The sequence below is a fragment of the Cibotium barometz genome, chromosome 36, assembly GCF_041138505.1.
Source record: "Cibotium barometz isolate CiBa-2024 chromosome 36, ASM4113850v1, whole genome shotgun sequence".
NCBI lineage: Eukaryota > Viridiplantae > Streptophyta > Polypodiopsida > Cyatheales > Cibotiaceae > Cibotium > Cibotium barometz.
The window spans coordinates 47,202,068-47,216,704 of NC_141081.1; the positions used below are offsets into that span (position 1 = coordinate 47,202,068).

Here is a 14,637-nt window from a genome sequence, read left to right on the forward strand (position 1 = left end):
CGTATAGCGTATAGCGCACTCGCACATCGTAACTCACATAACACATAGTGCATAACACATAGGCAATACACAATTTGCATAACACATAGTGCATAACACATACATAATACGCAATATGCAATACACATAACACATAGCCCAAGATATGGTGCATGAGAGAGGAGGTGAAGTTTAGCATGGCAAAAACTAAAAGCCCAAGGCTTAACTATGTATATGATATGTGAAAGGGTGCACCATGCTGATTGTGCTCAGAGTCCCTAGGTGCATACTAATAGGTGCATACTAAGAGATGGTGTAAGAAAAATGGTGCATGGATAAGCATGGAAAGGGTGGGCCAGAGGTGAGGGTGAAGAGAAATCCTTATTGTGAGAGGGGGGTGTAGAAGACTAAGATCATGGAGAAGATGGACAGCTAAGGCTTAAGAGACTAACTTCTCCCCAATTTTTAAGGCCCTAAGAGGCTAGAGGATCATAAGAGTCTTAATTGTGATGGTGTTGGCAAGAGACCTAAGGTGTGTGGTGAAGGAGGTAAGGAGAGGCTTGTCTACGAATGCTTAGAGTGGAGGCATTAAGGCCCTTAACAAAGAGAAGTGGGGGGTATATATACACCAAGGAGAAGAGGGGGTGAGTGTGTATGTGAGTCTTTTGAGTGTTGAAAAGTCTTTTGAGCATGTTATGTGCATTGAGCTCAAGGTGATAAGGTGGAGTTAAGAGGGGTAGGGGAGGTCTGGTCTAAGCCATATCATGCTCGAGAGAGGAAATATACAGCATGAGGCTTGCAAGAGCCATGGAACCATGGTACATTCTAGTGTGATTTGCCAATAGCTTAGAGCAATAGTTCCTAGCAAATGTGATTGTTGTTTGAAAATCCACAAATTGTGTACAAGGCTTGCTTGGAATAATTATCCACACATAATTAGATTGAGGCCACCAAAAGGCTTATCGTGCACGTTTAATGCACCTTAGATGACTATTTTCCAAGGCAAAAGTTCTTGAACCTATATATAGAGATTTCATAAAAATAGTTAAAGAAGGGGAGCTTTGTTGAACACATACATATTAATTAAGTTATGAAAGCTCAAAATAGATGCTAATATAGAGGGATAACGTAGAGAGAGAGAGAGAGCTTGAAAGACAATTACACAAAACAAACTTGCATTGTGGATTTTATTGCCTACTAGATAATATATGTATGTGTGTGTGTGTGTGTGTGTGTGTGTGTGTGTGTGTGTGTGTGTGTGTGTAGATAGATAGATAAATAGATATCATTCGCAAAAATTTTAGGTCAATATTTTAGCTAGTTCCCTTTATATCACCTTTCCTTTTGAGTATCTCACATCCCCAGGCAGTCACTTTTTAAAAAGGTGTTGTATCACTTGCGTTCACAAAAGGGGAAGTTTTGACTCAAGAAATGTATACTTTTTGTTTACATTAGGGGTTGGATAGGCTTTTTTATGATACCCACAATGTAAAATATAGCATGTATATGGGGATATTTTTAATACTCTCTTAAATGCACAAGGTATATGTGACTTTTGACGAATGACCACCCCGGGTCTCACATACACAAAGAACAATTGGGAGCATGTATTTGCCATGCTTTTCAACATTCATGCATTCATAAGATAGTAATGAACCTTAAAATTTGAAATGACAAAAAAGTATTATTCTCTAACCACTTAAAGTATTATTCTCTAACCACTTAAAGTTTGTTGGTTGGCACAACATCCACCTCTAATGAAATGTGGATTGCAAGTAGCACTATGACAATCTCTATATGTTTACATATTTGATTAGTCTTTAAGTATCTATTTGATTGAATTTCCATATTTAACTATTTGAATTGAAAGAAGTCCATATTAGTTTTTTCTTTTATGATTTAGTCGAGCTTTAGGCAAGAGAAAGTTTCTAAATAATCAACATTTCTAGTAATAAGTACTGAGTCTCCTAGTGCATTCTCACTCCCTCCGTCCTTTCTCCCTCTTTTCATGCCCTTAGGTCATAATTTTAGCTATAAGTTTCCTCTCTATCACCTTTTCTTTCACAAATTTTAACATCCCGACGTAGTCACTTTTAAAACATGTGTCATATCACCTGAGTTAACTAGAGGGCATTAATGTATACTTTGTGTATATAGTAGGTGCTGGGGACAAGTCTATTATGATATCCACCACAGTGTAAATATAGCATGTATATAGAGGTTTAAAAAAAAACCTCTTGTCGCACATGATATATGTCACTTTTGAAGAGTGACTTCCACAGGTCTTGTATACACAAAGAATAATTGGGAATAGGGTAAAAAATAGGAGCCCTTCAAGAACTTGTAGGTGTATATGGGTTGGAAATATTCCTCATATATAAATCTATAACTATAGAAAGTGGGGCAAATGTATTTAAAAAATGCCCTAAAATACCCAAAGTTGGGCAAACATATTCTAAAAATCTTCAAAATGATAAAAAATGGGCGAATGTTTAAAGATGGCAGCATGCAAATGTTTTTTGGGAAAAGTCCCAAAAAATAGCCAATTGATGAATATTAGCCCCTATTTTTTTCCTTGATTGGGAGCATGTATTTACCATTATTTTCAACATTTCTTGATTGATAAGATAGCAATGGATCTTAAAGTCTTAAATGAAAGAAAATTTTGCTTCTCTTACCACTTAAATTTTGTTGGTTGGCACAACAACCTCTAATGAAATATGGATTGCAAGTAGCAATATAGTAATATCTATAAGTTTATGTGTTTGATAATAACTGATAAAGTATCTATTTGATTGGTTTTCCTTCACTCAATTATTAATTTTGAAAGAATTCCATATTAGATTTTTCTTCTACAACTTAGTAGCGTTAGGAAAGATAAATTTTGTAAATAATTAGAAGCTCTATGAATAACGACTCCTACTACACTCTCCCTCTTGATAGTTTCCCCTCAAAGATCTTTACGATATCTGTAAGCACCACACTTTGGACATTTTTCCAAGTCCTTGTACTCCCTTTGAAAGAGGACACAGTCGTTGGGGCAAGCATGTGTGGAATTATAGTCTACGCCCAACTTTCGGAGTATCTTTCTGGCATCATCTCTGGAGCTCGGCATTGTATTCTGAGACGGCAATATGTGATTCTTCAAAAGCCTACACGTCACACCACGTTGAACATCGAGCAAGCATTGCAACAGTCATTTGTTTAAAACATACACACACATTACCTGAATAGCTATGTGATGCTTTTATCACTCCAACTAAATGACCCTTGAAGGCTTAGCAACGTAAAAACTGTCTTCAGGATGGGAAATCCTCGAGCCTTCATATAAGGGTGTACGAGCCTCTTGCTTCATACCCTCGGCCATAGGATCACTTGCCTCAAAAACTGCCTGGAGCATGTCATCCATCTCTTGTTCGAGCATCTCCACGTGTGGATATTTATTGGCATTCACATCAGGAGCCATAGGCATAGCATTTTGCAAACCTTTAGTGCCCGCCACTTGCTTGGACCGCATGCAAACCCGCCCTAACTGGTTGCAGGACTCTTGTTGCTTCCCCAATGTTGGAGTCCTGTGAGAAGCATAGCCCACATATAAATTTAAAGATACACACAGTCTTTAGACACCCACGTACTACGATCAATTTACCGATGAAATATATTGTGCAAGCACTTGATCAATAATGGTGGAATCAAACTGTCCGTATTCCTCCACATGCTGCATCATTACACGACGTTGTCGTAACACTGCCCATTTGCACTGATTGCAAGGACATAACACTGGGTCCAACTCTAAGGTGCACACATGTATGCCCTACATGAGGCCTTCCCGTCATCTCATATCCCCTCGAATCCATATAAAGTACCGGGAATATGAGGCGGATTCTAACCTCCAGAGCCTGTATCCAGTTTCGGCTTCTCTCATCCTCGGCCCGCCACACCTATGCTTCACCACAGGGGGGTGGCTTCCGGGATGCGCCCCACATCACCACAGGCATGCTTCACCACAGGGATGCCTTCTCTCTCCGTCGACTTCTCACATCTTCCTCTACCCCATCCTCCTCCGCAGGCCTTCCTCTCTCATCTTCCCCTTCCAGGTTGAAGTTCTGGTGTTCAGTTCTGGGCCTTGTTTTCACGGTGGTGGTTGCGAATGAGGGTTACTGTGTATATCTGGCATGCCGGGGAGATGTCCCAAGCATGATTCATCGGGAAGACCGTGTGTGGATCCCTTCTACAAATATGGATACTAAAGCTCTGCTGGACGAAGACCCAGATGGAGTTTTCTATATGATGGTTGGATGGCCTGGAATCGGTAAGACTAGACAGTTATGTGATGCTGCAAGGGATAGGGGAGCAGCAATTTATCTTGACGGGGCTGAACAACAGTCTTTCAAAGCCATACAGGCGACTATCAATCAAAGGTACAGAAGTCTTTTTATGTCATGGATGCGTCCTGAGTCAGGACTGGAAATCCTTAGCGAATTGGCTTTCTGGGTCAAACTATTTAGACGAAAGCATCTGGTCTTCATAGTTGACCATATTGATAAGCTGGTTGAAGCAGATGTTTTACAGCTAGTTTCATGGGCGAAGACGCAAGCTGATGGTAAGCGCGTCACGGTAATCTTGGTGGGGTCTGAGCAGAGTACCGGGCTAATTTCCAACAGTGATACCAGAACCAGAGGTCAACTTGTGCTGTGTTATCCTCCCAGCGCTCAGGAGATAAGGGAGGCTCTGAGAAAGTTCATGAGTACCCACCCAGATAAGTATAACCTGGATGTTGAGAAGTGTCTCTACCTCCGAGGGACATGCCCAACTGAGTATCGGCATGGCGACCTCCTCGCCACAGAAGAGTATTTAATGGAGCAGTTCAGAGAAAAGCATGCCAGATTTGAGAGGCAACGCAGGGATTTCCGTGATGTAGGTTTTTGGTTCACGCTTTTAGTGGCAGGGTCTAATGGCGTGTCATTGGTGGAAGACAGGTCATTGGTGACTCTCCAGAAGTACTATGTCCCTGACCTAGACAAGGTACTGTCTGAACCCTGCATTCTGTATTATAAGCAAAAGGTGTACTTTATCTCCGGCCGCAGCCGGGAAATGCATGCCGCTTTGGTGCTTCAGGCCTATGGAAATGAGGTCCGGGAAATCTCTGCAGAAGTCGAAAGGCTCTCTAGGCTGTGGTTTTGGCCACTTTCATGGATGAAGCTGGTGAAAGAAAAAGAAAAGCTGGTGACGGCAAAGGAGAGGATTGCGAAAATTCAAGAGTGCATGTCTAATAAGTCATATGAGGCTTATGGCCCTTTATATCAGACAGAATGAGCCGGTGTGAGTGGTGTCTCACAGGTTAAGGCTGAGCCGGTGTGAGTGGTGTATGTGAGACACCAGCAGAGGAGAAAGGGAACAAGAGTGCATGAAGTGGAAGAGCACATATAGTTCAATGTGTGATGCATGTAAGTTTGCCCTGGCACATGTTTTTTTTGGGATAGATATCTCGGTGTCTCCTTGGGTTGCACATGTTTTTTTTTTTTGGGATAGATATTTCAATGAGATATCCTTGGGACAATCAAGCTTGACATCTTTCTTGGATGTTTGGTATAATGTTAAACGTGGTGCAATTTGATGGCTTCACTTGTTATAGGCTTATTTAATCATTCATATGTATGACTTGGCTTTCATTTTGGGATGTTGGCAGTGTTTTCTACATCATCATGATTGATTTCAACTTTTGGAATGTTTAAAATGATAAAAAGTAAGTTCATCTTTGGTATTTCAGCTTTTGGAACGTTTAGAATGATACTTAGTAAGTTTTATAGAAGTGGGGAGCTGAAAAACCCACTTAATTCTTAGTTCAAGGCTCTTTTTGTAAATGTGGCTTGTTCCATCTTAAAGTAGGGGTTGATGTTCTAACTCAAAGTAAACTGTGTTTAGTCTTTTAAGTTTGATTTGTAACTCTTTCTTGCTCCAATTGATTATAGAGTTAGTTTAGTTCTTTCCTATGTTTGTGTTTCTTTGTTGACATAGAGTAGTCTTGGAGTGCTAGACTCTATCATGACTGAGTATGCCCATCACCTCTGGAGAGTGATAGAAACTCAGCTCGTTGGTTTTATAAAGTATATTCTTTTGAAATAACCTTATACAAACCTGCACCTACTCTTGGGCACTGATGACCTGATGACGTGAGTGGGGATGTCGTAGCTTATTGTCCACGCTATGCATGATAGAGTTGATCAACCTACACTTCATGTCTGGACAAACATTGGAATTAAAGGTTGCACTTTCGAGTCCTATTCTTTTTAAAGTTTAGCTTAATGTTTTGTTCTTGTTTGTAAGTGCTCTAGGACTAGAGTTTATAGTTCTGTGTTTTGCTATTTTGCGTTATTGATTAGTATCTCAGTAGAGTAGTTTTAAGTTCTTATTAATGATCAAGTCTTTGTATGATTGTGTGTGTGTCTTTATGTTTATTTTTGGAAGGTTCCTTCAATTAGGTAATTGTTTTGTAAAAAATTTTCTTTTTCTAGTTTTTGTTGTTTTGTTTGTTTTGTTTTGTTTTTTGTTTTCCAACAACTACTACTCTCTCCCTCGTGCTTGCGTTCTCTTTTTTCGTAGGCAAAAGCAAAGCACAGTCCTCTTGCTTTGTGTGTTTGTGCCCCCTCCCTCTTGTTGCGTAGTATTTCGTTAGTCAAGCTCGTCTTGCTAAGCCCTTGACGCCCCTCTCATGCTTTGTCTCTCTTTCTCACTCTCTACACAAGGGGCATGCTTGTTGACGGAGAAGCTCAACATGATTGGATACCTTAGTCTAGACTATAAGGTATGGTCAGGAGGCTAATACTTTTACCTATGGTTTTAGTAGTATTGGGAGCTATTACCCTTCTTCATGTTGTGCTAGAGATTGGGGGGGGCTCCTATCTTAATACTGTACCTCTTTGGAGGGTACCTATGGTTTCAGCAGTATTGAGCTTGTAGAAAGTCTCCAAAGACTAGCCATCTGGGAAGTTGCACTGTTACGCCCCACTCCTCTATTTTAGCTTATAGACGAAACTCTCGCTAACTGGTGTGGGTATCAAAAAGGACTATATTCCTTGATTCCTGAAGTGAGAGAACTATGGGATTTGAGGATCAATAGGCTAATAACATGGAATGGCAAAGAACTAATTTTCTTAATGATGATGAAGCTAATGAGAGTATAAGGACAATTAGGTATTCGGCACGTCGGTTGCAAGAAGCACAGGATAATCCAAATCTGCGAGCAACTGTGCAAGCCCAATTACAAGTCAATGAGTTGATTCCTCCCACGCGAGAAGAGAGAGCTCGCTCTCTAGAGCGGTGGGAATCACCACAAGATGGGCATCGGTCTCATTCTGAAAGGAGACGAAGACATGCTTCTGGAAGAAGCCAAGAACCACAACCAAGAGAAGAGAAGGCTAGTGACAACCATGATGAGCAACATGAAGGGGACAACTCGGAACGTCGTGAGCACTCTGATGAAGAGTTGCCACCAAGATGACGGCGTCCGAAGCACTCCCCTCCTCGTACCACGAAGCGAAGATGTCACAGCCCAAGATCTAGCTCTTCCAGAGAGAGAAGCAATGAGAGGAGGCATCCTCGTCATAGAAGAAGGAAATCACCTTCTCCTCCTTCTCCATCCAATTCTTCCAACTCTTTTTTTAGAGCACACGAAGCAAGTTCTTCTTCCAGAAGAAGAGGGCATAGACATTCATATCCCACCTGGAAGAGATCTCCCCGCCTCCAAAAGTTCAAGGAAGGAGGGAAAAGCATCACCTTCCTTTCTTACGATAGAACTTACGAAAATACGGATAAAGTACTCAGCTTTATCCACCAATTTGATGCGGCCTTTGGAGGTGAGCACTTTACAAATCAATCTAAGCGCTCAGAAATGTTGCTATGAATTTCCACAAGTCTGGTAGACAATGGTGGGCTAGTCTAAGAGCTCAAGGTCAAGCACCAAAGTCCTGGAGAGAGTGCAAGATTGCTATCCTGAAGCAATTCCTCACCGATGATGCAAAGGAAGTTGTCCTCACAGCATGAGGAGCTTCAAGTTGGAGCAAGGGGAAACTATCCAAAAGTATGTGGACAAGTTTTGGGATTTGCATCTCAAAGCCACTATCTTCAAGCAGAAAGATTTCTCTGAGCAGAAGCAGCAATTCTGTGCGGGGCTTCCTGAAGATATGCACACTTATGTCAATGCCCAGAAGCCCAAATCTACCTCTGAGCTTATACACCACACGATGGTAGCAACCAAGATTTTTCTTCCTGCTACAAAGTCGGGGTCTAAGCACAAGGACAAAGGAGATAGATTTCAATCAAGAGATAAAGCTCCTAATGGCCAGCGTAACAAAGGCAACAAAAAGAAAGACAAAGGCCCCTATAAAGGTCAAAACCGTCTCTCTCTCTCTGAGATGGAATGTTATCGAAGCGAGAATCGATGTTTTAGATGTGGGGAACAAGGTCACTCTTATCAAGCCTGTCCTTCGAGATCGACTAAAAAGGATAAGCCCTAAGCATCCATGATTCTCACTCAGGAGAACCAAGAGGCCAAAGAAGACGAAGTATCATGCCAATGCTATGCATGGGCAAAGTACATGATCAAGATTGTCTCATCATGTTTGACCCAGGCTCAAATCGCAACTTCATATCAAGGGAGTTAGCGGAGAAGTTGGGCATCCACACACATGAAATGGGTCTTACTATGGATGTTGATGGTGCTTTTGATAGTCCAGTAGTCCTAGTCACTCCCTTGATTGGAAAGCTCCGACTGCATGTGCAGGGCTATGTTGATCAAGAGGATTTCTTCATTTCCCCTCTTAAGAACCAAGATGTTTTGTTGGGTGTACCATGGTTTCATAGGATGGCAGCTCATCTTAAGTTCCCAGAAAGAGTAATTGCTATTAAGCATAAAGGTAGAGAGACTAACTTAGAAGTTAACGACAAGGGACATATGATTCCTATTCTATCTATCTAAGGAAGCTTTACATAAATCAATGAAGTTTGCTATTTCTCTGTATATGATTTTTGTCAAAGATTCTTCTAAAGTTGATAACTCTCTCTTGTCGGAAACAAGTGATTCATCAAAAGTAGATACAAATTTAAAGTTGTTTCTAGATGAATATTCAGACCGTTTTATCGACTCTATTCCAAGTGAACTACCTCCCTCATGAGGGGTAGATGATCATAAGATAGAGCTTATTCCAAGAAGCGCACCACCCAACAAGCCACCTTATCGAGTCTCTCCTGCCTAGCAGGAAGAAATTATGACTCAAGTACATGAACTATTGGAGAAAGGGATGATATAGCCCAGCTCATCTCCTTTCTGCTCTCCAGTGTTAGTAGTGCAAAAGAAGGATGGTTCATACCATATGTGTGTGGACTATTGTGCACTAAACAAGAATACTATCAAGAACAGGTTCCCAGTTCCAAGGATTGAGGATCTATTTGATAAGCTTCAAGGGTCTTTCGACTATAGTAGGATAGATCTCAAGAGCGGTTATCATCAGATCTGCATCGTACCGGAAGATATTCACACATAAGACCGCGTTTCGCATGACGTTTGGTCTTTATGAGTTTCTTGTGATGCCATTTGGACTCACAAATGCACCAGCCACATTCAATCGAATGATGGAACATATTTTTCGAAAGCATCGAGGTTACCTGGGGGTATTCTTTGATGATATCATAGTCTACTCCAAATCTTTAGAAGAGCACAAGGAACATCTCAAAGTAGTTTTTCAAGAACTGTGAGATAATAAGCTTTACATAAATAGCAAAAAGAGTGAATTCTTTTTGCAAGAAATAAGGTATTTGGGCCATATTATCTCTAAAGAAGGGATCTACATGGATCTCGAGAAGCTTAAGGTAATAGAAGAATGGCCTCAACCTATGAATCTTCCTGAGCTAAGAAGCTTTATTGGCATGTGCTCTTACTATCGAAGATTTATAGAGAAGTTCTCTTTGATAGCAGGTCCTCTCCATGATTTAACAAAGAAAAAGGTTAAATTTCAATGGATTGCTAAGGAAACAAAGCCTGTTCTAGTGCTTCTGGATCTCTCCAAGCCATTTGAGGTCCACTGTGATGCATGTGGTGAATGCTTAGGGGTTGTTCTTTTACAAGAGGGACATGCTATTGCATTCGAAAGTCGCCACTTGCATCCTGAAGAAAGAATCCTAGGCATCTATGAAAAGGAATTACTTCCAGTAATTCATGCCTTAGATTCTTGGAAGCATTATCTTCTGGGTACGCCCTTTATTATCCGTTTGACCATCAAAGTATCACGTACTTTATGACACATACCAAATTGTCAGATAAACAAATGAGGTGGGCTAATTTTCTTTCTAAATTTTATTTTTATATATCTCACATTCCAGGTAAGCATAACATGTAGTGGATGCTCTCTCATGAGACGACCAAGAGCAAATGTTGTATCTATAGCATATCACCAGGATCTAACAAGCATGTTAGATCATGATGACCAAGAGCGAATGCTGTATCTATAGCATATCACCAGGATCTAACAAGCATGTTAGATGCGTACGCTACTGATTTAGACTTTGTTGATGTAATGTCTAAACTAACCAGTGGGCAGAGCCAAGATCCATATATAATAAAAGATGGATTTCTCTTACATGCTCACAGTTATGTGTGACAAAGAAGCTCCAAGAGAAGGTTATGAATGAATCCCATGCTCCTCCTTATGCGGGACATCGCGGAATTCAAGCTACCATAAGTGCTATGGATACATATTTCTACTGGCCTTCAATGAAAAGGACATTCAAGAACATGTTTCCCAATGCTTGATATGTTAGAAGATCAAGTACGATACAGGCAAGCAACAAGGGTCCATTGCCAATACCAGAAGCTCCTTGGGAGAGTATTTCAATGGACTTTATTTTTGGTCTTCCTAAGTCCAGACAAGGAAATACAGGTATTTGGACAATAGTTGATAGGTTTAGTAAACAAGCACATTTCATACTTGTCAAAAAGAGCATTAAGTCCCATCATGTGGCTAAATCATGTGGCTAAACTCTTCATTGCTCAAATCTTTAAGTATCATGGGCTACCTAGCTCTATAGTTTTAGATAGAGACCCATGCATGACAAGTCTCTTCTGGAAGGGGCTCTTTGATAATTTGGGAACTAAGCTTAACTTCTCCTCTGCTTATCACCCTCAAACGGATGGGCAAAGCGAGATAGTTAACTCCACGATTCTTGATCTTGTCAAATGTTATGTGAATGAAGTCACAGAGAAGAATCAATGGGATAAGTATCTTCCTTTAGTCGAGTATGTGTATAACAATACTGTTCACTCTTCCACAGGAAAAACTCCATTTGAGGTGGTGGAAGGCCGCCCCCCATTCTACGAATGAAGGAAAAGATTTTTGATGCTGCTGATGAGTATGTAAGGGACATCAAGATAGCATTTTAGAAGATAAAAGATGCTATTTGTGCCTCGCAGCAAAAGAAAAAGCAAGCAACTGATAAGCATCGAATAGCTATTGCTTTTAAGGATGACGAATGGGTACTCCTTAAATCCCAAAGGCCCGCGTCTAAGGCAAACCTCGGGCAAGAATTGGCAAGGTGAGTCTACGGGTCATCAAAAGTTTTATGCTAAGCTGGCCAAAAGGTATTATGGGCCATTCCAAATTCTGGGAAAGATCAATGAAACGGCTTATAGGCTTAAGGTGCCAGCCCATTGGCAGGTCCACAATGCCTTTCATGTTAGCCTCTTGAAGCCTTTGAAAGGTGTTCTGCCTCTACGAAACCAATCGCGATGAAGATCCTCTTGAATTTGATGAGCTTGAGGAGATATTGTAGCCTAAAGCAATCCTTAGGCACAAGGACAAGTTGTTGCAAAATGGTAAGGTGCTCCGTAAGTATTTAATTAAGTTTAAAAATTATCATTTTGACGATTCTAAATGGATGATGGAGCCGCAGCTCATTCCCAGGGGTTGAGTTCCTCTCAAGACATCGATGTATAAAAATGTTAATGAAGAAATGTTTTTTTTTCTCGTCTCTCTTGTCTTCATTATGTTTTAATATGCATGCATGAAGGACATGCACATGAAGGACATGCTTGCGGGGCAGACTCTGTCTCTCAAGCACACAGACGAGTAGACTAGCAATCTACTACGGGATGGTGTCATGGCTACATAAGAAAGAACAAGCTTGCGGCAGACTGTGTCTCTCAAGCACCGAGTAGATTAGCCATCTACTGCGAAAAGTGTTTTGCTTAAATGTGGATCCCAAGCAAGATGGGCTAAAGCACCTTTACGAAGCATAGTTGAGGACGACTATGATTTAAGGGCGGGGTAATGTCATCAAATTATCATTTTGATATATTACCAATGTTTTTATGACCTCAGCACTTTATTTTGCTGGACACACAATGCATACGTGTCATCAAAATAAAGTCAGACTCATAAAAGATGACTTTCTCTCTCTAGATCTAGAGAGAGAAAGTACATGAAAGGACTCTAACAAAGTAAGGCAACTAACAAGAATGTAATGCTGGTCTATGGAAGGCCATAAGAGCAGAAGTACATTCATAAGTTGTTAGATGAAGCTAAAACGATGATTTTCTCTCTCTATACCTAGAGAGATAAAATGCTCCATAAGACCTTAAGGGGAGCTAGGATGCAGCGGAAATGACAATGGAGCACTAGATCAGCTCAAAGACATTCATAAGCTGCTAGCTAAGTAATGCACATTCATATGTTGCTAGTTACAATGATTTTCTCTCTCTAGACCTAGAGAGAGAAAATACTCCAGAAGACCTTAACAGGAGCCAGAGCTCAACGGGAATGGACATGAAGTACGAGAAGTACTTAAAGACATTCATAAGCCATTAGCTAATGACCTAGGGATTCCAACATGCTTTACGAGAATCAAAATGACCTAGGAACGACCTCGAAACATATTAATTAAGTGTTAGAAGTCACCCGGGAGTGGGGGAACATGGCCCAGGGGGTGGGATAAGGTAGAGAGTGGATAAACTTGCTCCACAAGTCTCAATTAACCTATTATAGGTGAAAAGAAGGAACTGGGAGCAAATGTAGCCAAAAAGCACCTTTTCCTCCCAAAATAGAGGCCAGAATTTGCTAAATCAAGCTCCTCACTCTCTGGATGGCGCAATTTCACCTCCCCCTCCCAAAATAGAGGCCAGAATCTGCTAAATCAAGCTCCTCACTCTCTGGATGGCACAATTTCACCTCCCCCTCTGCATTTCTTGCATGTTCTAACTCCCATATGCATATAAGGCATGCAGGTAGTCACCGCATAGCTATCGAAAGCCTCTTTCCACTTCTTCTCTCTGCAATTACTAAGCTTCTCTTTGCAATTACTAAGCTATCAAAAGCCTCTTTCCAATGATGATGCCAAGAAGGATGACAAAGGCAAGGCAAAGGTTGAAGAGGCAAACACTGACGGTGACATTTGCTATGCCTCTACACTTGACTATGCATTTCTTGTTGTCACAAAATTGGATCATTGATTCCTATGCATCTTTTCATGTTACTCCACATAGAGAGTGGTTTGTTTCGTATGATGCAAGTAGGAAAGGATGCGTACGACTAGGCAATGACTATGCTTATGAGATTGTTGGAGTGGGAGATGTGCATCTTAGATTTGCCAATGGTTCTTCGTTTATGCTCAAGAAAGTGAGACATGTGCCATAGCTTGGTTAGCACTAGACAGCTTGATGATGGTGGATATCATGTTACTTTTGGTGATTGTTCATGGAAGATAACCAAAGGTTCTTTTGTTGTAGCTTGTGGTTCTAAGTCTGGTACATGTGTCTAGTGTGTTAAAAATCATGTCATTGTGCAGTAACCAAGCAGCCGTCTACTTCGTTGTGGCATCTCTGGTTAGGCCATATGAGCCAAAAGGGAATGAAAATCTTGTCTCGTTTTCGCTATATTCTTGAGTTTAATTTTTTAGATTTTTCTATTTATGATCATTGTTTGTTTGGCAAACAAACCACGTCAGCACATAAAAGAAGTGGCAAGAGGAAAAGTGAGCCTCTAAATTTGGTTCATATTGATGTGTGTGGGCCTATGCCTACTATGTAGCCTTTCAGAAGTTTGTTGCACTAGTGGAGAATTACTGTAGCCAAAAGCTTAAGTCCTTACACACAGATAATAGTGGAGAGTATGTCTCTAAAGCCTTTCAGGACTTTTGTGACTTGAAGGGCATTAAGAGAGAAGTGACTGCTCCATATAATCCTCCACAGAATGGCGTAGCTAAGAGGATGAATCGTACGATTCAAGAGAGGATTCATAGCATGTTGTCCAATGCTAGATTACCTAATGGTTTTTGGGCGGATGCTGTCAATATAGTTGTTCATCTTATTAATCGGTCACCTAATAAGGCTTTAGATGAGAAGGTTCCAAAGGAGCTATGGTCTGGGAAAACTCTGTCTTATGGGCATCTTCGTGTTTTTGGCTGTGAAGCATATTGCCATGTCCCTAAAGAGATGGGAAATAAGCTTGACCCGAAGTCAAGGAAGTGCATATTCTCTTGGATATGGCAAATCTGGCGAAATGGGATATCTTTTGTGGGATCCGAAAGCCAAAAAGATTGTACACAGCCATGATGTTATGTTCAACGAAGAGAAGCTGCACAAGAAGCCTATACCTACTGTTGAGATACGTA

At 40.9% G+C, this 14,637-nt stretch overlaps 1 protein-coding gene across 2 annotated transcripts; it reads left to right on the top strand.

Annotated features, from left to right (window-relative positions):
- Positions 1 to 3,862: 3,862 nt before the first annotated feature.
- LOC147617971 (uncharacterized) lies at positions 3,863 to 5,654 on the top strand. 2 transcript variants are annotated; one of them, XM_086776234.1, is made up of 2 exons: positions 3,863 to 5,004; positions 5,132 to 5,654. In XM_086776234.1, the coding sequence occupies exons 1-2, from the start codon at positions 3,976 to 3,978 to the stop codon at positions 5,177 to 5,179; spliced, it is 1,077 nt and encodes a 358-aa protein (XP_086632360.1). In that variant the 5' UTR covers positions 3,863 to 3,975; the 3' UTR covers positions 5,180 to 5,654. The 2 variants fall into 2 exon arrangements, with proteins under 2 accessions (XP_086632360.1, XP_086632359.1); XM_086776233.1 differs by having other exon boundaries at positions 3,863 to 5,654.
- Positions 5,655 to 14,637: the final 8,983 nt, after the last annotated feature.

Coding starts and splice junctions, on each gene's coding strand:
- LOC147617971 (XM_086776233.1), top strand. CDS start 3,976: ATGCTTCACCACAGGGATGCCTTCTCTCTCCGTCGACTTCTCACATCT.